The sequence below is a fragment of the Crinia signifera genome, chromosome 12 (assembly GCF_055691185.1).
Source record: "Crinia signifera chromosome 12, ASM5569118v1, whole genome shotgun sequence".
Taxonomy (NCBI): domain Eukaryota; kingdom Metazoa; phylum Chordata; class Amphibia; order Anura; family Myobatrachidae; genus Crinia; species Crinia signifera.
The window spans coordinates 4,849,247-4,875,917 of record NC_139228.1 but is presented as its reverse complement, the minus strand read 5'-3'; the positions used below and the strand labels follow the sequence as shown (position 1 = coordinate 4,875,917).

Here is a 26,671-nt window from a genome sequence, read left to right as displayed (position 1 = left end):
TGACCATTGTTAACGGTCCCGACCGACGCGATGCCCCCGATATTTTGTCCTAGCCGGCCAAATGGACCTGATTTTCAAAGGAAATCGGGTCCATCTTATGGATCGTGTACCTTAACTAAAGGTACACGATCCATAAGATTTGTGGCCGTGCTAGGAAACAAGTACCCACTGCTCTCCCCCAATATACACCTCCTCCCTGCTCCGCTCCCCTCCCCAATATACACTGCGTCCTGCTCCACTCCCCATCAATATACACTGCCTTCCTGCTCCCCTCCCCAATATACACTGGCTCACTGCCCCCCCCCCCCCCCCCCCAATATATTCACTGCCTTCCTGCTCCCCTCCCCTAATATACACTGCCTTCCTGCTTCCCTCCCCAATATACACTGTCTCAATGCCCCCCCCTCCTTCCCCCAATATACACTGCCTCATTGCCTTCCCCCCAATATATACACTGCCTTCCTGCTCCCCCCCCCCCCAATATATACACTGCCTTCCTGCTCCCCTCCCCTAATATACACTGCCTTCCTGCTTTCCTGCTCCCCTCCCCAATATACACTGGCTCACTGCCCCCCCCCTTCCCCCTATATACACTGCCTACCTCCCCCTATATACACTGCCTACCTCCCCCTATATACACTGCCTACCTCCCCCTATATACACTGCCTACCTCCCCCTATATACACTGCTCTCCCCCAATATACACCTCCTCCCTGCTCCGCTCCCCTCCCCAATATACACTGCGTCCTGCTCCCCTCCCCATCAATATACGCTGCCCCAATATACACTGCCTTCCTGCTCCCCTCCCCAATATACACTGGCTTACTGCCCCCCCTCCTTCCCCCAATATACACTGCCTCATTGCCTCCCCCCCCCAATATATACACTGCCTCCCTTCTCCCCCCCCCCCAATATATACACTGCCTTCCTGCTCCCCTCCCCTAATATACACTGCCTTCCTGCTCCCCTCCCCAATATACACTGGCTCACTGCCCCCCCCCCCTCCCCCCAATATATACACTGCCTCCCTGCTCCCCTCCCCCAATATACACTGCTTCCCTGCTCCCCTCCCCTAATATACACTGCCTTCCCGCTCTCCTGCCCAATATACACTGCCTCCAGCCCCCCCCCCCTCTTCCCCCAAGATACACTGCCTCCCTGCACCCCTCCACCCAATATACACGGCCTCGTTGCTCCCCTCCCCCTCCCCATATACACTGCCTTCCTGCTCCCCTCCCCCCAATATACACTGCCTCCCTGCTCCCCTCCCCAATATACACTGGCTCGCTGCCCCCCCCCTTCCTTCCCCCAATATACACTGCCTCATTGCTCTCCCCCCAATATACACTGCCTCATTGCTCTCCCCCCAATATACACTGCCTCCCTGCTCCCTTTCCCCAGTATTCACTGCCTTCCCGCTCCCCTCCCCCAATATACACTGCCTTCCCGCTCCCCTCCCCCAATATACACTGCCTCCCTGCTCCCCTCCCCCAATATACACTGCCTCTCTGCTCCCTTCCCCCCAATATACACTGCCTCCCTGCTCCCCTCCCCCCAATATACACTGCCTCCCTGCTCCCCTTCCCCAGTATACACTGCCTCCCTGCTCCCCTTCCCCAGTATACACTGCCTCCCTGCTCCCCTTCCCCAGTATACACTGCCTCCCTGCTCTCCTTCCCCAGTATACACTGCCTCCCTGCTCCCCTTCCCCAGTATACACTGCCTCCCTGCTCCCCTTCCCCAGTATACACTGCAGGATGTATGGGCAGGCTATCAGTGCTGACACCCACATGATATAAGGGACCTGTGGCTAATGTCTTGCGTCTAGTCTGACCAATGGAATGACTTACGGCAGCGTTTCTGGCTGTTAGTAAGCTGGTTCATGGCTGTCCGGCCTAAGCCCTCACGGGTGCCGGACGGCTCCCCGACAGTCGGGATTCCGACAGTCATTACTCCGACGTTGGAATCCCGACTGCTCCCTCCTGGGCGTCCACGACCCCCATAGAGGGAGAATAAAATAGGTGGCAAGCGCAGCTCGCCACCGTGCCCGCAGCGTGGCGAGCGCAGCTCCCCCGCAAGGGGCTTCATTGCGCTCCCCCGCTGTGCAGTCGGGATTCCGACGTCTGAGTAATGACTGTCGGTGAATTATACCACACCCGCCCTCACACACACACTACACAATAGAACAGTCCGATCCCCAGAGTATTACAGAGCGCACCAATCGGTCTATATTATAGCCGCATGTCCTGTGATTGTCAATGTAACACGATGCCTTTGTTCTACAGGACCGGTCAGCGAGCATGGAGGACGGTAGGCTGTCCTGGAGCCCATTCCTAAAGCCGGCTCCACACCCAGTGGCTGGCCTGGAGGTGAAGTTGGGGTCCCTGGTCACTTTGCTTCTTCTCACTCTCCTCAGTGGCTTCGGCCCCATTTTCCTTTTGAGACGCCAAACGAACACAGACATCTTGGGTAAGATACTGTCTGCTAAACGCCCACTCCATGAAGTCACATGTTATCATGCCACGCTTGTGCTTCAGGCTGGCACCAACCTTGCAGAAGGCACCCACTGGAGGTAGCGGCTGTTGATGGGAAATATCACTGATGTCATTCAAGTAGAACAGACAACAAAATGTTACCACCTGCAGTCTTCTATACGGCACTGCAGCCACCGTATAGTGCAGCCATATATTCTAATATTGCCTGTAACCTCTGAGTGATAGGGATGTGGGCCCATAGACACACGCGCTCCCGCATCATCCCTAGCAGTGTCTCCCATCTGTTGGTTTTACCAGCATGCCAGCCATGATGGATGGTTTTTCATTCATCATCGCTGTGTGTGTGTACGCTATCAGCCCGCGGACCGCCACGATGCCTCCCCCTGCTCTGTGTTGTCACGACGCTCGTCTCACGGAGCAGGGATAAGCCACACGTGACCGTCCGTCCCCGCCCGCCTGCAGACACAAGTGACCTCCCTCCCCCCGTCCATACCCGTCCGCCCCTGTACATCCATACTGCCCGAGGCGCACCTGCCCGCCCGCAGCAGAAAGTGACCTCCCTCCCACCCGTCCATACCCGTCCGCCCCTGTACATCCATACTGCCCGAGGCGCACCTGCCCGCCCGCAACAGAAAGTGACCCCCTTCCCCCCCGTCCATACCCGTCCGCCCCTGTACATCCGTACTGCCCGAGGCTCACCCGCCCACCCGCAGCAGAAAGTGACCTCCCTCCCACCCGTCCATACCCGTCCGCCCCTGTACATCCGTACTGCCCAAGGCTCACCTGCCCGCCCGCAACAGAAAGTGACCTCCCTCCCACCCGTCCATACCCGTCCACCCCTGTACATCCGTACTGCCCGAGGCTCACCTGCCCGCCCGCAGCAGAAAGTGACCTCCCTCCCCCCCGTCCATACCCGTCCGCCCCTGTACATCCGTACTGCCCGAGGCTCACCTGCCCGCCCACAGCAGAAAGTGACCTCCCTCCCACCCGTCCATACCCGTCCGCCCCTGTACATCCGTACTGCCCGAAGCTCACCTGCACGCCATCCTGCAGCAGAAAGTGGCCCCCTTCCCCCCCCGTCCATACCCTTCTGCTCCTGTACATCCGTACTGCCCGAAGCTCACCCGCCATCCTGCAGCAGAAAGTGACCCCCTTCCCCCCCCGTCCATACCCGTCCGCCCCTGTACATCCGTACTGCCTGAAGCTCACCTGCCCACCATCCTGCAGCAGAAAGTGACCTCCCTCCTGCCCGTCCATACCCGTCCGCCCCTGTACATCCGTACTGCCCGAAGCTCACCCCCCCCCCGCCTGCAGCAGAAAGTGACCTCCCTCCCGCCCGTCCATACCCGTCCGCCCCTGTACATCCGTACTGCCTGAAGCTCACCTGCCCACCATCCTGCAGCAGAAAGTGACCTCCCTCCTGCCCGTCCATACCCGTCCGCCCCTGTACATCCGTACCGCCCGAAGCTCACCTGCCCACCATCCTGCAGCAGAAAGTGACCTCCCCCCCCCCCCCCCCCGTCCATACCCGTCCGCCCCTGTACATCCGTACTGCCTGAAGCTCACCTGCCCACCATCCTGCAGCAGAAAGTGACCTCCCCCCCCCCCCGTCCATACCCGTCCGCCCCTGTACATCCGTACTGCCCGAAGCTCACCTGCCCGCCATCCTGCAGCAGAAAGTGACCTCCCCCCCCCCCCCGTCCATACCCGTCCGCCCCTGTACATCCGTACTGCCTGAAGCTCACCTGCCCACCATCCTGCAGCAGAAAGTGACCCCCTTCCCCCCCGTCCATACCCGTCCGCCCTGTACATCCTTACTGCCCGAAGCTCACCCGCCCGCCTGCAGCAGAAAGTGACCCCCTTCCCCCCCGTCCATACCCGTCCGCCCCTGTACATCCGTACTGCCCGAAGCTCACCCGCCCGCCTGCAGCAGAAAGTCACCTCCCTCCCGCCCGTCCATACCCGTCCGCCCCTGTACATCCGTACTGCCTGAAGCTCACCCGCCCACCATCCTGCAGCAGAAAGTGACCTCCCTCCTGCCCGTCCATACCCGTCCGCCCCTGTACATCCGTACTGCCCGAAGCTCACCTGCCCACCATCCTGCAGCAGAAAGTGACCTCCCTCCTGCCCGTCCATACCCGTCCGCCCCTGTACATCCGTACTGCCCGAAGCTCACCCCCCCGCCTGCAGCAGAAAGTGACCTCCCTCCCACCCGTCCATACCCGTCCGCCCCTGTACATCCGTACTGCCTGAAGCTCACCTGCCCACCATCCTGCAGCAGAAAGTGACCTCCCTCCTGCCCGTCCATACCCGTCCGCCCCTGTACATCCGTACTGCCCGAAGCTCACCCCCCCGCCTGCAGCAGAAAGTGACCTCCCTCCCGGCCGTCCATACCCGTCCGCCCCTGTACATCCGTACTGCCTGAAGCTCACCTGCCCACCATCCTGCAGCAGAAAGTGACCTCCCTCCTGCCCGTCCATACCCGTCCGCCCCTGTACATCCGTACCGCCCGAAGCTCACCTGCCCACCATCCTGCAGCAGAAAGTGACCTCCCTCCCACCCGTCCATACCCGTCCGCCCCTGTACATCCGTACCGCCCGAAGCTCACCTGCCCACCATCCTGCAGCAGAAAGTGACCTCCCTCCTGCCCGTCCATACCCGTCCGCCCCTGTACATCCGTACTGCCCGAAGCTCACCTGCCCGCCATCCTGCAGCAGAAAGTGACCTCCCCCCCCCCCCCCCGTCCATACCCGTCCGCCCCTGTACATCCGTACTGCCTGAAGCTCACCTGCCCACCATCCTGCAGCAGAAAGTGACCTCCCTCCTGCCCGTCCATACCCGTCCGCCCCTGTACATCCGTACCGCCCGAAGCTCACCTGCCCACCATCCTGCAGCAGAAAGTGACCTCCCTCCCACCCGTCCATACCCGTCCGCCCCTGTACATCCGTACCGCCCGAAGCTCACCTGCCCGCCATCCTGCAGCAGAAAGTGACCTCCCCCCCCGTCCATACCCGTCCGCCCCTGTACATCCGTACTGCCCGAAGCTCACCTGCCCACCATCCTGCAGCAGAAAGTGACCCCCTTCCCCCCCGTCCATACCCGTCCGCCCCTGTACATCCGTACTGCCCGAAGCTCACCCGCCCGCCTGCAGCAGAAAGTCACCTCCCTCCCGCCCGTCCTTACCCGTCCGCCCCTGTACATCCGTACTGCCTGAAGCTCACCTGCCCACCATCCTGCAGCAGAAAGTGACCTCCCTCCTGCCCGTCCATACCCGTCCGCCCCTGTACATCCGTACTGCCCGAAGCTCACCCCCCCGCCTGCAGCAGAAAGTGACCTCCCTCCTGCCCGTCCATACCCGTCCGCCCCTGTACATCCGTACTGCCTGAAGCTCACCTGCCCACCATCCTGCAGCAGAAAGTGACCTCCCCCCCCCCCCCCCGTCCATACCCGTCCGCCCCTGTACATCCGTACTGCCTGAAGCTCACCTGCCCGCCATCCTGCAGCAGAAAGTGACCTCCCCCCCCCCCCCCCCGTCCATACCCGTCCGCCCCTGTACATCCGTACTGCCCGAAGCTCACCCGCCCGCCTGCAGCAGAAAGTCACCTCCCTCCCGCCCGTCCATACCCGTCCGCCCCTGTACATCCGTACTGCCTGAAGCTCACCTGCCCACCATCCTGCAGCAGAAAGTGACCTCCCTCCTGCCCGTCCATACCCGTCCGCCCCTGTACATCCGTACTGCCCGAAGCTCACCCCCCCGCCTGCAGCAGAAAGTGACCTCCCTCCTGCCCGTCCATACCCGTCCGCCCCTGTACATCCGTACTGCCTGAAGCTCACCTGCCCACCATCCTGCAGCAGAAAGTGACCTCCCCCCCCCCCCCCCCCCCGTCCATACCCGTCCGCCCCTGTACATCCGTACTGCCTGAAGCTCACCTGCCCACCATCCTGCAGCAGAAAGTGACCTCCCTCCTGCCCGTCCATACCCGTCCGCCCCTGTACATCCGTACTGCCTGAAGCTCACCTGCCCACCATCCTGCAGCAGAAAGTGACCTCCCTCCTGCCCGTCCATACCCGTCCGCCCCTGTACATCCGTACCGCCCGAAGCTCACCTGCCCACCATCCTGCAGCAGAAAGTGACCTCCCTTCCACCCGTCCATACCCGTCCGCCCCTGTACATCCGTACCGCCCGAAGCTCACCTGCCCACCATCCTGCAGCAGAAAGTGACCTCCCTCCCACCCGTCCATACCCGTCCGCCCCTGTACATCCGTACTGCCTGAAGCTCACCTGCCCACCATCCTGCAGCAGAAAGTGACCTCCCTCCTGCCCGTCCATACCCGTCCGCCCCTGTACATCCGTACCGCCCGAAGCTCACCTGCCCACCATCCTGCAGCAGAAAGTGACCTCCCTCCCACCCGTCCATACCCGTCCGCCCCTGTACATCCGTACTGCCTGAAGCTCACCTGCCCACCATCCTGCAGCAGAAAGTGACCTCCCTCCTGCCCGTCCATACCCGTCCGCCCCTGTACATCCGTACTGCCCGAAGCTCACCCCCCCGCCTGCAGCAGAAAGTGACCTCCCTCCCGCCCGTCCATACCCGTCCGCCCCTGTACATCTGTACTGCCTGAAGCTCACCTGCCCACCATCCTGCAGCAGAAAGTGACCTCCCTCCTGCCCGTCCATACCCGTCCGCCCCTGTACATCCGTACCGCCCGAAGCTCACCTGCCCACCATCCTGCAGCAGAAAGTGACCTCTCTCCCACCCGTCCATACCCGTCCACCCCTGTACATCCGTACCGCCCGAAGCTCACCTGCCCACCATCCTGCAGCAGAAAGTGACCTCCCTCCCACCCGTCCATACCCGTCCGCCCCTGTACATCCGTACTGCCTGAAGCTCACCTGCCCGCCATCCTGCAGCAGAAAGTGACCTCCCCCCCCCCCCCCGTCCATACCCGTCCGCCCCTGTACATCCGTACTGCCTGAAGCTCACCTGCCCACCATCCTGCAGCAGAAAGTGACCTCCCTCCCACCCGTCCATACCCGTCCGCCCCTGTACATCCGTACCGCCCGAAGCTCACCTGCCCACCATCCTGCAGCAGAAAGTGACCTCCCTCCCACCCGTCCATACCCGTCCGCCCCTGTACATCCGTACCGCCCGAAGCTCACCTGCCCACCATCCTGCAGCAGAAAGTGACCTCCCTCCTGCCCGTCCATACCCGTCCGCCCCTGTACATCCGTACTGCCCGAAGCTCACCCCCCCGCCTGCCTGCAGCAGAAAGTGACCTCTCCCCCCCCCCCCCCCCGTCCATACCCGTCCGCCCCTGTACATCCGTACTGCCTGAAGCTCACCTGCCCACCATCCTGCAGCAGAAAGTGACCCCCTTCCCCCCCGTCCATACCCGTCCGCCCCTGTACATCCGTACTGCCCGAAGCTCACCCGCCCGCCTGCAGCAGAAAGTCACCTCCCTCCCGCCCGTCCATACCCGTCCGCCCCTGTACATCCGTACTGCCCGAAGCTCACCCGCCCGCCTGCAGCAGAAAGTCACCTCCCTCCCGCCCGTCCATACCCGTCCGCCCCTGTACATCCGTACTGCCTGAAGCTCACCTGCCCACCATCCTGCAGCAGAAAGTGACCTCCCTCCTGCCCGTCCATACCCGTCCGCCCCTGTACATCCGTACTGCCCGAAGCTCACCCCCCCGCCTGCAGCAGAAAGTGACCTCCCTCCCGCCCGTCCATACCCGTCCGCCCCTGTACATCCGTACTGCCTGAAGCTCACCTGCCCACCATCCTGCAGCAGAAAGTGACCTCCCTCCTGCCCGTCCATACCCGTCCGCCCCTGTACATCCGTACCGCCCGAAGCTCACCTGCCCACCATCCTGCAGCAGAAAGTGACCTCCCCCCCCCCCCCCCCGTCCATACCCGTCCGCCCCTGTACATCCGTACCGCCCGAAGCTCACCTGCCCACCATCCTGCAGCAGAAAGTGACCTCCCCCCCCCCCGTCCATACCCGTCCGCCCCTGTACATCCGTACTGCCCGAAGCTCACCTGCCCGCCATCCTGCAGCAGAAAGTGACCTCCCCCCCCCCCCCGTCCATACCCGTCCGCCCCTGTACATCCGTACTGCCCGAAGCTCACCTGCCCACCATCCTGCAGCAGAAAGTGACCCCCTTCCCCCCCCGTCCATACCCGTCCGCCCCTGTACATCCGTACTGCCCGAAGCTCACCTGTCCGCCCACAGCAGAAAGTGACCTCCCTCCCGCCCGTCCATACCCGTCCGCCCCTGTACATCCGTACTGCCCGAAGCTCACCTGCCCGCCATCCTGCAGCAGAAAGTGACCTCCCGTCCGCCCCTGTACATCCGTACTGCCCGAGGCTCACCCGCCCGCCTGCAGCAGAAAGTGACCTCCATCCCGCCCGTCCATACCCGTCCGCCCCTGTACATCCGTACTGCCCGAGGCTCACCTGCACGCCTGCAGCAGAAAGTGACCTCCATCCCGCCCGTCCATACCCGTCCGCCCCTGTACATCCGTACTGCCCGAGGCTCATAGCCGTGCGCATGGGCGGGATTTTAGCCCGGGCGGGGCAGCATGGGGTGGTGTTTACCTGATCGATGGGCTCCGACTATATGCAGCACAGCAATCAGTTCTGAATCAGGCCCCAAGAACAGAAATACACTGAATAAAATGGCCGCTGCTACCACCCTTGGAATTCAAACCCCGCCCATTATGTAAATAGCCTTTTATAATGAGAGATTTTCAGCAAAGTCTTTCGTCTAATGAAAATCTCTCGCTCTTTGGGGAAAATAGCTCTGTGTGTACGCACTACACTGGTGACAGATATATCTATCAGAGATAGCTCTGTGTGTACGCACTACACTGGTGACAGATATATCTATCAGAGACAGCTCAGTGTGTACGCACTACACCGGTGACAGATATATCTATCAGAGATAGCTCTGTGTGTACGCACTACACTGGTGACAGATATATCTATCAGAGATAGCTCAGTGTGTACGCACTACACTGGTGACAGATATATCTATCAGAGATAGCTCAATGTGTACGCACTACACTGGTGAAAGATATATTTATCAGAGATAGCTCAGTGTGTACGCACTGCCGGTGACAGGTATATCTATCAGAGATAGCTCAGTGTGTACGCACTACACTGGTGACAGATATATCTATCAGAGATAGCTCAATGTGTACGCACTACACTGGTGAAAGATATATTTATCAGAGATAGCTCAGTGTGTACGCACTACACTGGTGACAGATATATCTATCAGAGATAGCTCTGTGTGTACGCACTACACTGGTGACAGATATATCTATCAGAGACAGCTCAGTGTGTACGCACTACACTGGTGACAGATATATCTATCAGAGACAGCTCAGTGTGTACGCACTACACTGGTGACAGATATATCTATCAGAGACAGCTCAGTGTGTACACACTACACTGGTGACAGATACATCTATCAGAGATAGCTCAGTGTGTACGCACTACACCGGTGACAGATATATCTATCAGAGATAGCTCTGTGTGTACGCACTACTTTGGTGACAGATATATCTATCAGAGATAGCTCAATGTGTACGCACTACACTGGTGACAGATATATTTATCAGAGATAGCTCAGTGTGTACGCACTACACTGGTGACATATATATCTATCAGAGATAGCTCAGTGTGTACGCACTACACTGGTGACAGATATATCTATCAGAGATAGCTCAATGTGTACGCACTACACTGGTGAAAGATATATTTATCAGAGATAGCTCAGTGTGTACGCACTACACTGGTGACAGATATATCTATCAGAGATAGCTCTGTGTGTACGCACTACACTGGTGACAGATATATCTATCAGAGACAGCTCAGTGTGTACGCACTACACTGGTGACAGATATATCTATCAGAGACAGCTCAGTGTGTACGCACTACACTGGTGACAGATACATCTATCAGAGATAGCTCAGTGTGTACGCACTACACCGGTGACAGATATATCTATCAGAGATAGCTCTGTGTGTACGCACTACACCGGTGACAGATATATCTATCAGAGATAGCTCAGTGTGTACGCACTACACCGGTGACAGATATATCTATCAGAGATAGCTCAATGTGTACGCACTACACTGGTGACAGATATATTTATCAGAGATAGCTCAGTGTGTACGCACTACACTGGTGACATATATATCTATCAGAGATAGCTCAGTGTGTACGCACTACACTGGTGACAGATATATCTATCAGAGATAGCTCTGTGTGTACGCACTACACTGGTGACAGATATATCTATCAGAGATAGCTCTGTGTGTACGCACTACACTGGTGACAGATATATCTATCAGAGATAGCTCTGTGTGTACGCACTACACTGGTGACAGATATATCTATCAGAGATAGCTCAGTGTGTACGCACTACACTGGTGACAGATATATCTATCAGAGATAGCTCAGTGTGTACGCACTACTTTGGTGACAGAGATTTTGGCAAAGTGTTTTGAAATGAAAATCTTCTAGTGTGTACGGGCCTGAACTGATGGTTATTTGGTAACATGCCTGTGCCTCGTTGTCCGGCAGGGAACCGTCGCAGGGCGTTGAGTTTGATCAGCTGCTTTTCCGGTGGGGTGTTCCTGGCCACGTGTCTCTTGGATCTGATGCCCGATTACTTGTCCAGTATTAATGACGCTGTAAAGAAGCTGAATATAACGGTGAGTGTGCTGAGCATGTGTATCGGAGAACTATTGTGCGATGGGGGTCACTTGCTCTGCCCGCGGTGGTGGCACTGTGTCCCCTACAATAACGGATGTCTCTGGTCTTTCCATTCAGCTTCTGTTCCCGCTGCCGGAGTTCATCCTGGCCATGGGCTTCTTCTTAGTTCTGGTTCTGGAGCAGATTGTGCTGAGCTACAAGGACCAGTCGGCTTGGCCAGAAGAAAGGCATTCGCTCCTGGGCCCGGAGACCTGGAACCCGCACTCGGATCAGCCTCACCTGCACGTGGATGTCAATGCCCACTCAGCCATCCGAGCAGTGGTCCTGGTCCTGTCTCTTTCCTTCCATTCCATCTTGGAGGGCCTGGCCATGGGGCTCCTGCAGGACAGCGGGAAGGTCCTCAAGACCTGCTTGGCGCTCCTCATTCACAAGTGTGTCATCTCCTTCAGCTTGACCTTGAAGCTGGGTCAGGGCCGGCTGCACGCTCGGGCCATCCTGTGCTGCCTCCTGCTCTTCTCCATCATGACTCCTCTGGGTATTGGCCTGGGAATCGTCCTGATGAAGACGACAGATCCCATGCTGCAGTTGGCTTGCAGCGTGCTGGAGGGCATTGCCACTGGCTTCATATACATCACTTTCCTGGAGATCCTGCCCCATGAGCTGAGCTCTGGGCATCAGAGGATCATCAAAGTAATGGCGATACTGTTAGGCTTCTCTGTCATCACAGCCGTACTGTTCATCAAAGTCTAACTGGTCGCCCGTGCAGGGCCCTCCGCCCTCACCTGCTTCTGGCTTCTCTGCACTAGTACTGGCAGGAGATTAACGTTCCACCCCTGTCACTTTCATAGGCCAAGTAAGGAGAGTGACCCCACTAAGTCCTGGAATCGCCTTGTGCCTTACAATCCTTTTATACATGAAATGCGCATATATATATATATAATTATATATATTATTATAAATGGATGCTCAGACATTGTGCCTGATTCAGACTTGATGGCACGGCAGAGAATTGGCAGCGCTGTGCGATCGTTGTGTGGATAGTTAGCCGCCACCTCGTTAGAATATAATCCCGCCCTTCGTAAGCCTGCAAATGGGTAGTGACGGGATACGGTCATTTGGTGTACAGCAACTAGGTCGACATGGGTCTAGGTCGACACAAGCATTAGGTCAACACAAGCATTAGGTCAACATGGGCAAGGACGACAGTCAAAAGGTCGGACATGGGGTTGTTCACTAGAAAAAAAGAAAATAAGTGACCCTATTAGCGCACACTGGAGCAGCGGTATGTACCAGAGAACAACCTTCAACAAGGATATGTACATTTACAAAAAGGCTTCACCTGTCCCTCACTGCGCTCACAACCTCGTAAGCAAACAATTTCAGCTCAGTGGGTATTCTTGTGATCCTCTTCACTCTTTTTTTAACTCGTTGGTCTTCTTTTTTCCTCCGTATTTTGAATATAAGAAACAAGAAAGAAAATACCATATGCAGTGTAATACGTTCATACACTCAAGAGTATACTGGTACCACCCAATGGAGGTTTTGTAGTATATGAAAGGGTAGCGTACCCTACTCACACCTAATAGTAGTGTGATCCTCTTTTAAAGGCTTCTTTTAGGATGTGCACAAATATCGTACCGGAACTCACGGGGGATAGATGTTAATACCTCACATCAAGGTATCTTCGCCCCAGAATGTTCACCTCCACCAAGGATCCCTAATACTGTGAAAGGTGGTTCGAATAGAAACGGAAGGGGACGTACCCCACTTACACAATGCAAAGCGATGCCAGACGTATAAAGGTATCTTTAGACCAAATTCCTTCCATCATATAAGGATCAGAAAAAAGTATGGCCGGTATTTATAAAAAAATAACACATTTTTATTGTTAAAAATATTTTTTAAAAACAATATGATTCATAAAATGGGGAATGTGGTCAAAGAACTTAACATGTTTCAGGGGATCAGGTCCGGATTGATACCTCTGAATCTGAAGTGAAAATACGTGCAGCAGTGGGTTGGCCTCAGGAACCCCACGACTCTCCACCAACGGGTTTCAACCTCTACAGACCTTCCTGCATGTCGACCTAGTGGTGTTGATCCAATGCTTGCGGACCTAGTTGTTGTAGACCAAATGATCCACACACTAAGTGCGTACACACTGGACGATATAACAAATTGTCAATATTGTTTCTAATATTGTCTTGTGTGTTTCCGGTCTCTGCACAAGGAAACTAGAGGAATAATTAGCAGCACCTGTGGATCTGTGTGTAGCAGTAATGACTACACCTGTGCTGCAGCCCAGCAGCTGGGAAACATGCCCTGCGACGAGTGCAGTTGGGAAGCGATGTTCTAAGGCATATAATGCGGTGAGGGAAGGCATGGTGCGGCACTACACCCCCCAGCAGTAAAACTGACAGGGCATTCTGGGATGTGTAGTTCCTCGGCAGCCACGGGCTGGCTCATCCTGGTGCAGTATAGTGCTCTTGGCTAAATGTAGTAATCCACTTCATTATCTTTACTGTATATATTATGATTAGAAAAGCGATAAGTCACATTTATTACCAGCACATTGGATTATATATATATTAATCTCTATTTTACTATGTATTTTGTACCGAATCTCACACCTTATTTTCTAAATAAATGTAAAATCACTTTATACTAAATACAGTCTGTATAGCAGGGGGTTATTAGGAGGTTACACTGTATCCTGTGTGTGTATACAGGACACAATGCTCTATGGGAGGACTTCCCTCTGCCTGTATGATTACCAGCACCTGTGCTGACACCTGTCTTACCAATTACCCTGTGCAGCACAGGTGCTGGTAATCATACACCCAGAGGGAGGCCCAGGAGCTGAGCATTGTGTCCTCCTGGAGAGGGTCATGTTGGGAGGTATGAGGTGTGTGTGACTGTATATAGGACACAATGCTCATTGGGAGGACTTTCCTCTGCCTGTATGATTACCAGCACCTGTGCTGACACCTGTCTTACCAATTACCCTGTGCAGCACAGGTGCTGGTAATCATACACCCAGAGGGAGGCCCAGGAGCTGAGCATTGTGTCCTCCTGGACAGGGTCATGTTGGGAGGTATGGGGGGTGTGTGTGTGTGACTGTATACAGGACACAATGCTCTATGGCAGGACTTCCCTCTGACTGTATGATTACCAGCACCTGTGCTGACACCGTGTCTTACCAATAACCCTGTGCAGTACAGGTGCTGGTAATCATACACCCAGAGGGAGGCCCAGGAGCTGAGCATTGTGTCCTCCTGGACAGGGTCATGTTGGGAGGTATGGGGGGTGTGTGTGTGTGACTGTATACAGGACACAATGCTCTATGGCAGGACTTCCCTCTGACTGTATGATTACCAGCACCTGTGCTGACACCGTGTCTTACCAATAACCCTGTGCAGTACAGGTGCTGGTAATCATACACCCAGAGGGAGGCCCAGGAGCTGAGCATTGTGTCCTGGGGGTGGATAAAAGCCGGAAACATATTAAATGTATTGAAAAAGCCGGAAACCATGTAAATTGTATTGGTTTGGGATCATTGGATAGACAGCAAGTAAGTCAACAAGCATTAGGTCGACACCACTAGGTCGACATGACTGAAGGTCGACATGCAGGAATGTTGACATGACTGAAGGTCGACGTGGGTCAGGTCGACATGTCATTAGGTCAATACGAGCATTAAACCATGTAAAGTGTATTAGAAAAATCTGGAAATCCTAGTTAATATATTGAAATAGCCAAACACCATGTAATGTGTATTAGAATAGCTGTAAATCATAGCAAATGATTTGAAAAAGCCGGAAACATAGTAAATGCATTGGAAAAGCCGGAAACATAGTAAATGCATGGAAAAAGCCGGAAACCTAGTAAATGCATGGAAAAAGCATATGCATGTGCAATCTATGGTAATGGGCCCTGTTGTATTGCGCAGCAGCAGCTTCTTGTATATAACATTGGCTAGAGAAAAACAGATATGTTTATTGTACAGGGTCACCAACCTATGTCAGCTAATTTGCAAAAATATTATCAAAATCCTTCTGTAAGGTAAGGTCGCTGCCTTTTCCGGCTTTTTCAATGCATTACTATGATTTCCGGCTTTTCTAATACACTTTGCATGGTCTCTGTCTTTTCAATGCATTACTATGATTTCCGGCTTTTCTAATACACTTTACGTGGTCTCTGTCTTTTTAATGCATGTACTATAATTTCCGGCTTTTCTAATACACTTTGCGTGGTCTCTGTCTTTTCAATGCATTACTATGATTTCCAACTTTTCTAATATACTGGGATACGGTTACTAACTCTACAAGCATTAGGTCGACGCCGCTAGGTCGACATGCATTAAGGTCGACATGCAGGAAGGATGATATGGGTTAGGTCAACAGGTTATTAGGCAGACATGTGGAAGGTTGACATTCAAAAGGTCGACATTGGGTTTTTATACTTTTTCTTTTGAGCCGACATGTGCCGACATGCGGTATTTCATGCCCTACCATTCACTAGGTGTGGTGGTAGAATAAAATAGTGTGCTGAGCGTAGGCACCGCACCCAAAGCATGGCGAGCGCAGCGAGCCCTACGAGGGGATGTGGTGCTAAGTTTCAGTGCCCATGTCGACTGTGTCAAAATTCGGGACAAAAAAAGGTGAAGAACCCCATGTCGACCTTTTGACTGTTGACCTTCCCCATGTTGACCTTGTATCGACCTAATGACATGCCGACCTGACCCACGTCGACCTTCAGTCGTGTCAACATTCCTGCATGTCGACATTCAGTCATGTCGACCTACTTGCTGTCTATCCAACTTTCATACCCAATACAATTTACATGGTTTCCGGCTTTTTCAATGCATTTACTATGATTTCCGGCTTTTCTAATATACTTTACATGTATTTACTATGTTTCCGGCTTTTACCATCTTCCTTGTGTCCTCCTGGAGAGGGTCATGTAGAGAGGTCTGGTGGTTACTGTACACCAGGGGCAATATTAGGATGTTACACTGTATTTTATGTGTGTGGTCGTATATTAGGAGGTTACACCCCCTTAGACTGGCATATGCCGTTATACATGTGTATAATAACGGTGTTTGCACTGTGATCGGAGCGCTGTAGTGTCGCCACTGGGATGTATAAAGGATCACACGCAGGGACCCGGACTCTGATAGGATTCCTCAATTGTGTTTGGTGGGAAAAGTCTGCGTTGGCAGCTGCTTCATTGTCATTCCTCTAACCTGACTCCTGCTGACTACATATCTGTTGCAGTCATTGGCGGGGAGGGATCTGAAGGAACCCTCTCCCTGAGACTTTTGCCCATAAGCTATAGCAACATGGTCCGGTGCAGTTATCCTCTGGAATGGTAGATCTGACAGCATTGCATCCTCCTTAGAGACCTGTGTGGCCGGAGATGGAGCGGTGATACATAGTAATGTGATAACTGGGCCTCTGAGGCACCAATACAGGAACGCAGATCACATACAATTGCGGCTATTGGTAGTTAGTTGGGCCCCTGCCGCCCCTACACAGCTGGAACCTCTGAGCGGAGCTTTGTACCTGAGGGGTTCATTAGCGAGTAACGCCGCGCCGCAGTGCACGATGGGGGATGTAGTTCCTACGCCGCTCTGCCAACACATGATCGTGACAGTCAGGCACTACTGTCCCGGCATGCCCCGCGCCGCCCCCGCACGCACAGCGCGCTGGGAGTTGTAGTCCCGTCGCCGAGGCCGGGAATCGGGATTGGGTGGAGTGCACGGTTACATTCAGGCTCACCGCGTTGTGTCTGCCGCCCCACAGCGGAGGGCGGAGAGATGGCGGCTCCCGGCTCCTCCGGTCCCGGCTCGGCCTCTAATCCGCGCAAGTTTAGCGAGAAGATCGCGCTACAGCGCCAGAGACAGGCTGCCGAGACCGCGGCCTTCGAAGAGGTCATGATGGATATCGGCTCCACTCGGGTAATTACATATCGCGATATCTGTCCCTCCCCCTCACTGGCATCGCCCGCCCGCCTGTCACTGGTGTCACCAGATCCCACATGCACACTCTTGTCACTGGTGTCACCAGATCCCGCATGCACACTCCTGTCACTATGGTGTCACCAGATCCCGCATGCACACTCCTGTCACTGGTGTCACCAGATCCCATATGTACACTCCTGTCACTGGTGTCACCAGATCCCGCATGCACACTCCTGTCACTATGGTGTCACCAGATCCCGCATGCACACTCCTGTCACTGGTGTCACCAGATCCCATATGTACACTCCTGTCACTATGGTGTCACCTGATCCCGCATGCACACTCCTGTCACTGGTGTCACCAGATCCCGCATGCACACTCCTGTCACTATGGTGTCACCAGATCCCGCATGCACACTCCTGTCACTATGGTGTCACCAGATCCCGCATGCACACTCCTGTCACTGGTGTCACCAGATCCCGCATGCACACTCCTGTCACTATGGTGTCACCAGATCCCGCATGCACACTCCTGTCACTGGTGTCACCAGATCCCATATGTACACTCCTGTCACTGGTGTCACCAGATCCCGCATGCACACTCCTGTCACTGGTGTCACCAGATCCCGCATGCACACTCCTGGCACTATGGTGTCACCAGATCCCGCATGCACACTCCTGTCACTGGTGTCACCAGATCCCATATGTACACTCTTGTCACTATGGTGTCACCAGATCCCGCATGCACACTCCTGTCACTGGTGTCACCAGATCCCGCATGCACACTCCTGTCACTATGGTGTCACCAGATCCCGCATGCACACTCCTGTCACTATGGTGTCACTAGATCCAGCATGCACACTCCTGTCACTGGTGTCACCAGATCCCGCATGCACACTCCTGTCACTATGGTGTCACCAGATCCCGCATGCACACTCGTGTCACTAGGGTGCCACCAGATCCCACATGCACACTCCTGTCACTACGGTGCCACCAGATCCAGCATGCACACTCCTGTCACAGGTGTCACCAGATCCCATATGTACACTCTTGTCACTGGTGTCACCAGATCCCGCATGCACACTCCTGTCACTATGGTGTCACCAGATCCCGCATGCACACTCCTGTCACTGGTGTCACCAGATCCCGCATGCACACTCCTGTCACTACGGTGCCACCAGATCCAGCATGAACACTCCTGTCACAGGTGTCACCAGATCCCGCATGCACACTCCTGTCACTGGTGTCACCAGATCCAGCATGCACACTCCTGTCACTATGGTGTCACCAGATCCCGCATGCACACTCCTGTCACTGGTGTCACCAGATCCAGCATGCACACTCCTGTCACTGGTGTCACCAGATCCCATATGTACACTCCTGTCGCTGGTGTCACCAGATCCCATATGTACACTCTTGTCACTATGGTGTCACCAGATCCCGCATGCACACTCCTGTCACTATGGTGTCACCAGATCCAGCATGCACACTCCTGTCACTATGGTGTCACCAGATCCCGCATGCACACTCCTGTCACTATGGTGTCACCAGATCCCGCATGCACACTCCTGTCACTATGGTGTCACCAGATCCCGCATGCACACTCCTGTCACTGGTGTCACCAGATCCAGCATGCACACTCCTGTTTCTGGTGTCACCAGATCCCGCATGCACACTCCTGTCGCTGGTGTCACCAGATCCCATATGTACACTCTTGTCACTATGGTGTCATCAGATCCCGCATGCACACTCCTGTCACTATGGTGTCACCAGATCCCGCATGCACACTCCTGTCACTACGGTGCCACCAGATTCCATGTAGGGTGTCCTGTCACCGGATTGCATAGGGCTGTATGGATGAGGGTTGTGCTAGGTGCGGTGTGACCCTGTATGTGTGCCAGTTACAGGTGCAGAAGCTGCGGATGGCTCACATGCGGGGACCGTATTATGGAGGATCTCTTCCCAACGTCAATCAGATCAGCTGTAACTCCACAGAGTTTCAGGTATTCACAGGTGACCCCCATATCTTCCTCCTCGTATGTACTACTGTGACCCCCATATCTTCCTCCTCGTATGTACTACTGTGACCCCCATATCTTCCTCCTCGTATATGTACTACTGTGACCCCCATATCTTCCTCCTCGTATCTACTACTGTGACCCCCATATCTTCCTCCTCGTATCTACTACTGTGACCCCCATATCTTCCTCCTCGTATCTACTACTGTGACCCCCATATCTTCCTCCTCGTATCTACTACTGTGACCCCCATATCTTCCTCCTCGTATCTACTACTGTGACCCCTATATCTTCCTCCTCGTATGTACTACTGTGGCCCCATATCTTCCTCCTCGTATGTACTACTGTGACCCCTATATCTTCCTCCTCGTATGTACTACTGTGACCCCTATATCTTCCTGCTCGTATGTACTACTGTGACCCCTATATCTTCCTGCTCGTATCTACTACTGTGACCCCCATATCTTCCTCCTCGTATGTACTACTGTGACCCCATATCTTCCTCCTCGTATCTACTACTGTGACCCCCATATCTTCCTCCTCGTATCTACTACTGTGACCCCCATATCTTCCTCCTCGTATCTACTACTGTGACCCCCATATCTTCCTGCTCGTATCTACTATCTGTGACCCCCATATCTTCCTGCTCGTATGAACTACTGTGACCCCCATATCTTCCTGCTCGTATCTACTACTGTGACCCCCATATCTTCCTGCTCGTATCTACTACTGTGACCCCCATATCTTCCTCCTCGTATGTACTACTGTGACCCCCATATCTTCCTCCTCGTATCTACTACTGTGACCCCCATATCTTCCTGCTCGTATCTACTACTGTGACCCCCATATCTTCCTGCTCGTATCTACTACTGTGACCCCCATATCTTCCTCCTCGTATGTACTACTGTGACCCCCATATCTTCCTCCTCGTATCTACTACTGTGACCCCCATATCTTCCTGCTCGTATCTACTACTGTGAACCCCATATCTTCCTCCTCGTATGTACTACTGTGACCCCCATATCTTCCTACTCGTATCTACTACTGTGATCCCTATATCTTCCTGCTCGTATCTACTACTGTGACCCCCATATCTTCCTGCTCGTATCTACTACTGTGACCCCCATATCTTCCTCCTCGTATCTACTACTGTGACCCCCATATCTTCCTGCTCGTATCTACTACTGTGACCCCCATATCTTCCTGCTCGTATCTACTACTGTGACCCCCATATCTTCCTGCTCGTATCTACTACTCTGACCCCCATATCTTCCTGCTCGTATCTACTACTCTGACCCCCATATCTTCCTCCTCGTATCTACTACTGTGATCCCTATATCTTCCTGCTCGTATCTACTACTGTGGCCCCCATATCTTCCTCCTCGTATCTACTACTGTGGCCCCCATATCTTCCTCCTCGTATCTACTACTGTGGCCCCCATATCTTCCGCCTCGTATCTACTACTGTGACCCCCATATCTTCCGCCTCGTATCTACTACTGTGACCCCCATATCTTCCGCCTCGTATCTACTACTGTGACCCCCATATCTTCCGCCTCGTATCTACTACTGTGGCCCCCATATCTTCCTCCTCGTATCTACTACTGTGACCCCCATATCTTCCGCCTCGTATCTACTACTGTGACCCCCATATCTTCCGCCTCGTATCTACTACTGTGACCCCCATATCTTCCGCCTCGTATCTACTACTGTGACCCCCATATCTTCCTGCTCGCATCTACTACTGTGACCCCCATATCTTCCGCCTCGCATCTACTACTGAGACCCCCATATCTTCCGCCTCGCATCTACTACTGTGACCCCCATATCTTCCGCCTCGTATCTACTACTGTGGCCCCCATATCTTCCGCCTCGTATCTACTACTCTGACCCCCATATCTTCCTGCTCGTATCTACTACTGTGACCCCCATATCTTCCTCCTCGTATCTACTACTGTGATCCCTATATATTTCTGCCCGTATCTACTACTGTGACCCCCATATCTTCCGCCTCGTATCTACTACTGTGGCCCCCATATCTTCCGCCTCGTATCTACTACTGTGACCCCCATATCTCCTGCCTCGTATCTACTACTGTGACCCCCATATCTTCCGCCTCGTATCTACTACTGTGACCCCCATATCTTCCTGCTCGTATCTACTACTGTGACCCCCATATCTTCCGCCTCGTATCTACTACTGTGACCCCCATATCTTCCGCCTCGTATCTACTACTGTGACCCCCATATCTTCCGCATCGTATCTACTACTGTGACCCCCATACCTTCCGCCTCGTATCTACTACTGTGACCCCCATACCTTCCTCCTCGTATGTACTACTGTGACCCCCATACCTTCCTCCTCGTATCTATTACTGTGACCCCCATATCTTCCTGCTCGTATCTACTACTGTGACCCCCATATCTTCCTGCTCGTATCTACTACTGTGACCCCCATATCTTCCTGCTCGTATCTACTACTGTGACCCCCATATCTTCCTGCTCGTATCTACTACTGTGACCCCCATATCTTCCTTCTCGTATCTTCTACTGTGATCCCCATATCTTCCTCCTCGTATCTACTACTGTGACCCCCATATCTTCCTGCTCGTATCTACTACTGTGACCCCCATATCTTCCTCCTCGTATCTACTACTGTGACCCCCATATCTTCCTCCTCGTATCTACTACTGTGACCCCCATATCTTCCTCCTCGTATCTACTACTGTGACCCCCATATCTTCCTCCTCGTATCTACTACTGTGACCCCCATATCTTCCTGCTCGTATCTACTACTGTGACCCCCATATCTTCCTCCTCGTATGTACTACTGTGATCCCCATATCTACCTCCTGTTTCTACTACTGTGATCCCCATATCTTCCTCCTCGTATCTACTACTGTGACCCCTATATCTTCTGCCTCGTATCTACTACTGTGACCCCCATATCTTCCTCCTCGTATATACTACTGTGATCCCCATATCTACCTCCTGTTTCTACTACTGTGACCCCCATATCTTCCTCCTCGTATGTACTACTGTGACCACCCATTTATTCTTTGGGACACATCAAGGGCCACAGGGCTAATGCTGGGTAGTGAGAGAGCATTCCAGCACCAGAAAAGTTAGTTCTTGTTGCTCCCAGGCAGCCAGGCTCCTCCCCGCCTCCAGGCCAGGAAGCTCAGTTGTTTTCAGTGCTGGCAGGAGCCAACATGCACCTTAGAGAGGGGCTGCGTTATGAAGCCTTACTTGTTTTTAAATCTTAATTTTTTCATTCTATTTTTTACACTGACAGGGCAGCAGCGCTGGGGGTCTGTTGGACTCCTGCGCTGCTGCTCCATCACCGGATCCGGCAGCTACACACCACACATCGGTGATTGACCGCAGCTGGCCCCAGGCACTCGGGAGACCACAGCCCAGACCAGGCTCTGGGGACCACCGGTTCAGGCTTTATCTAGAAAACCTTACAGGGTAGGACTGGTAGCCGCAAGGCTCCAGTCAGGGCGGCCCCTTCCTTCCTACCCCTCCTCCATCGGGATACTGATTCGGAGGAGGAGGAGGGGCAACTGGTAGATGACGACAATGACGCCTCCAGGAGGGATGCCTTGCCACGCATTGATGTGGCGGCTTTGGTTACGGCGGTAAAGATATCCTGAATTTACAGGACCCTGCTGAATGCCCATGTTCTCCGGCCCTACTTTTAAAACGTCCTAAGCGTACCCCGGCTGTATTTCCGAAGTCGAAGGACTTAGAGGATGCCCACTCGGCGGCCTGGGAGATATCCAATAGGAAGTTAACGCTTCCTAGACTGTTTGCGTCCCTTTATCCCCTCCCTCAGGAGGACAGGGTCCACTGGGAAACAGCCCCCAGGGTGGACGCACAAGTCGCTAAGATTGTGTGCTCCTCCACTCTCCCCATTCCAACCGCGTCCCTTAAGGACTCAGCGGATCGGAAGTTAGAGAACCCCCTAAAGCTCATTTTATACCACTTCTGTGGCAGTGGCTAAGGTAGCTAAGGCCATGGTGGAATGGACAACCGCCCTCGCGGCTACTGCTGCAGGGGAAGGGGGGGAAGTGGTGCATGCAGATGACCTGTTGCCTACTATTGACATCATGCATCATATTAGAGAGAGGCTGCACTGTCGGTCTCTGTGGCTACGCTCCTGGAAGGCGGACTCTGACTCTAACGAAACCCTAGAGGCCCTTCCCTTTGAGGGTTCCCTCTTATTAGGGTCGGAACTAGACAAAATTGTGGCTACAATAACTGTGTCTAAGGCAGCGTTCCTACCGTCCACCCCTACTCCACATCCCATGTGGCCTTCCAGTCCTTTTGTTTCCAGAGCAGGGGTAGAGGACATTCTTTTGCAAGAACCCAGCCTGCCAAGTCCGCCAAGGCCATGCGTCCCTGGGCCACCAGGTGACCTGACTCTATGCCAGAGGATAAGCTCTCAGCATGACGGGCCGGTGCTCCCACCGGGGAATTCCAGGCTGCGCAATCAGTGTATCCGGATACTGCCAGCCTTCCTGGTTGGTGACTTGCCAATGATCTTTCCAGGGATTATGGAACGTACAAGAATCCCAGCTACGATCATTGTCCTGGAACTGCGTGCAGTCTTGTGGGCCCTCAGCCTGGCGAATTATTGGCTCCAAGGTGGCCCTGTGCAGGTCCAGTCGGACAAAGCGACGACAGTGGCTGATATCAACCACCGGGGGGGGCACTCGGAGTCGGGCGGCTATGGCAGAGACCTCCTGCATTTTTCAGTGGTCCGAGGGGAAGATCCCTTCTCTCTCAGTGATCTCTATTCTGGGGGTCCTCAATTGGGAAGCGGACTTTCTGAGCCGCCAGACTCTGGATGTCGGCGAGTGGGCCATCCATCCGGAGGTGTTCCAGATGTTGGGGCAGATCCGACCAAGGTCACCCTATATGGGTCCAGGTCGTTATAGGTCTAAACTGTCCGTTTGCTCTGATGTTCGCCTTTCATCCAATCTCACTCCTTCTCCGAGCAATCCGCAAGTGGAAGGCGGCACATTGATCCTGGTGGCTCCAAATCGGCCCAGATCTGGTTCTCGGATCTGCAAGCACTATCAGTGCCCCCCCCCACCCCCTTGTTAAGAGCCAAAGGCTTTAACTCTAGAGTCATCTCAACTATGCTGAAGGCCTGCAAGCCTTCTTCGGCTGGTGCTTACCATCGCATCTGGCGGGCCTACTTGGCCTGGTATCGCACTCGCCGTTTCAATCCCAGGATTTACCAGGATTATGTCGTTCTTGCAGAAGGGTTTGGAGGCTGGACTGCGCTCGTCTTCTTTGAAAGTACAAGTTTCAGCTCTGTCCATCCTGTTCTGCAGGAGGTCGGCATTATTGCAGGATGTCCGCACTTTCATGCAGGGTGTCCTCCATATCCAACCTCCCTTTGTTCCCGTGGTTGCTCTGTGGGGTCTTTCCCTGGTACTCGGGGCTCTTCAGGGTGCCCCGTTTGAACCGTTAAGGTCGGTGCATCTTTTTTGGCTTACCTGGAAAATCATTTTGCTGTTGGCGATTTGCTTCGGCCTGGAGGATGTCTGACCTGTAGGCTCTGTCCGTCACCTTTCCTGATCTTCCATCCTGATAGGGCGGTTCTTTGAAACCTTCCTTCACACCCCCCAAAGGCTCTTCGGAAATCTCTTTGTCCTCTACGAATTTCAGAAGAGAGGTTGGCCTGCTACTAAGCAGACTTTTACCCGTTGGCTTAGATCTGTCACCAAACAGGCTTACTTAGGCGCCTTCCTCCCGGTTCCTGCGGGGGTCCGGGCTCATTCCACGAGGTCTGTGGGTGCGTCTTGGGTGTTAGGGGCGGTGCAACAGAAGAGCAACTTTGCAATGCGGTGACTTGGTCGTCCGGTAATAGCTTTCTGTGCTTATACAAATTTGATACTTTCGCCTCCCAGGACTAGGCTTTTGGCCAAAGTGCACTGGCTCATCCCACCCTTAGGTGGCTGCTTTAGGAAGTCCCAGCGTTAGCCTTGTGGCCCCTGACGTCCTCGAAGAAAGAGATTTAACATAAGTCTCATTATCTTCCTCCTCGCATCTTTTATCCTGTTATTCTTTTCTTGTCTGTACCTTCTGGTTGTGGCCCCATGTGCTCCTATTCCTTCCTTCACTGAACCATGATGGGTTTGACCTTCCTTGCCTGATCCCTCCTTTTGTCTCCCTTTTGTCCCCCCACAGGGCCCCCCACAGTCACCGCTTGACCAGTCACGGAGCACTCGCCACCAGGGCCTAGTAGAAAGAGTGAATCCTCGTCGGATGATGTCGCCACTGCGGCGTTACATGCGGCAGATATCCTATTGGTGTACTTGCATTTGGAGGCACGGCGTCCCCAGCACACAGACGCTGCGACTCCTATTAGTAGCAATAAATTCAGGGCCATTCCCATCACCTAGTAACGTGCAGGGCCCGCCCCATCACCTAGTAACGTGCAGGGCCCGCCCCATCACCTAGTAACGTGCAGGGCCCGCCCCATCACCTAGTAACGTGTAGGGCCCGCCCCATCTCCTGGTAACGTGTAGGGCCCGCCCCATCACCTAGTAACGTGTAGGGCCCGCCCCATCTCCTGGTAACGTGTAGGGCCCGCCCCATCACCTAGTAACGTGCAGGGCCCGCCCCATCACCTAGTAACGTGTAGGGCCCGCCTCATCACCTAGTAACGTGCAGGGCCCGCCCCATCACCTAGTAACGTGTAGGGCCCGCCCCATCACCTAGTAACGTGCAGGGCCCGCCCCATCTCCTGGTAACGTGTAGGCCCGCCCCCATCACCTAGTAACGTGTACGGCCCGCCCCATCACCTAGTAACGTGTACGGCCCGCCCCATCACCTAGTAACGTGTAGGTCCCGCCCCATCACCTAGTAACGTGTAGGGCCCGCCCCATCACCTAGTAACGTGTAGGTCCCGCCCCATCACCTAGTAACGTGTAGGGCCTGCCCCATCACCTAGTAACGTGTAGGGCCCGCCCCATCACCTAGTAACGTGTAGGGCCCGCCCCATCACCTAGTAACGTGCAAGGCCCGCCCCATCACCTAGTAACGTGTAGGTCCCGCCCCATCACCTAGTAACGTGTAGGGCCCGCCCCATCACCTAGTAACGTGTAGGTCCCGCCCCATCACCTAGTAACGTGTAGGGCCTGCCCCATCACCTAGTAACGTGTAGGGCCCGCCCCATCACCTAGTAACGTGTAGGTCCCGCCCCATCACCTAGTAACGTGCAGGGCCCGCCCCATCACCTAGTAACGTGTAGGGCCCGCCCCATCACCTAGTAACGTGTAGGGCCCGCCCCATCACCTAGTAACGTGTAGGGCCCGCCCCATCACCTGGTAACGTGTAGGGCCCGCCGCATCTCCTGGTAACGTGTAGGGCCCGCCCCATCTCCTGGTAACGTGTAGGGCCCGCCCCATCACCTAGTAACGTGCAGGGCCCGCCCCATCACCTAGTAACGTGTA

The 26,671-nt window shown here is 54.5% G+C and overlaps 2 protein-coding genes across 7 annotated transcripts in view; both read left to right on the top strand.

The window, feature by feature from the left end:
• The window catches only part of SLC39A1 (solute carrier family 39 member 1), a 14,751-nt gene extending 1,922 nt beyond the window's left edge, over positions 1-12,829 (top strand). Inside the window, exons 2-4 of the mRNA XM_083166795.1 lie at positions 2,286-2,469; positions 11,090-11,220; positions 11,339-12,829. Coding sequence (XP_083022921.1) covers positions 2,301-2,469; positions 11,090-11,220; positions 11,339-11,971 — 933 coding nt within the window. The 5' untranslated portion in view covers positions 2,286-2,300 and the 3' untranslated portion in view covers positions 11,972-12,829. The remainder of the gene's footprint in view (positions 1-2,285; positions 2,470-11,089; positions 11,221-11,338) is intronic.
• Positions 12,830-16,182: 3,353 nt separating this feature from the next.
• CRTC2 (CREB regulated transcription coactivator 2) overlaps positions 16,183-26,671 on the top strand; it is a 30,808-nt gene continuing 20,319 nt past the window's right edge. For 2 of the 6 annotated variants that reach the window (XM_083165912.1, XM_083165911.1), the window contains exons 1-3: positions 16,183-17,180; positions 19,084-19,185; positions 25,404-25,514. In XM_083165912.1, coding sequence (XP_083022038.1) covers positions 17,040-17,180; positions 19,084-19,185; positions 25,404-25,514 — 354 coding nt within the window. In that variant the 5' untranslated portion in view covers positions 16,183-17,039. Of the gene's footprint in view, positions 17,181-19,083; positions 19,196-25,403; positions 25,515-26,671 lie in introns of all 6 variants that reach the window. The other 4 variants (XM_083165909.1, XM_083165910.1, XM_083165913.1 and 1 more) reach the window with 4 other exon arrangements.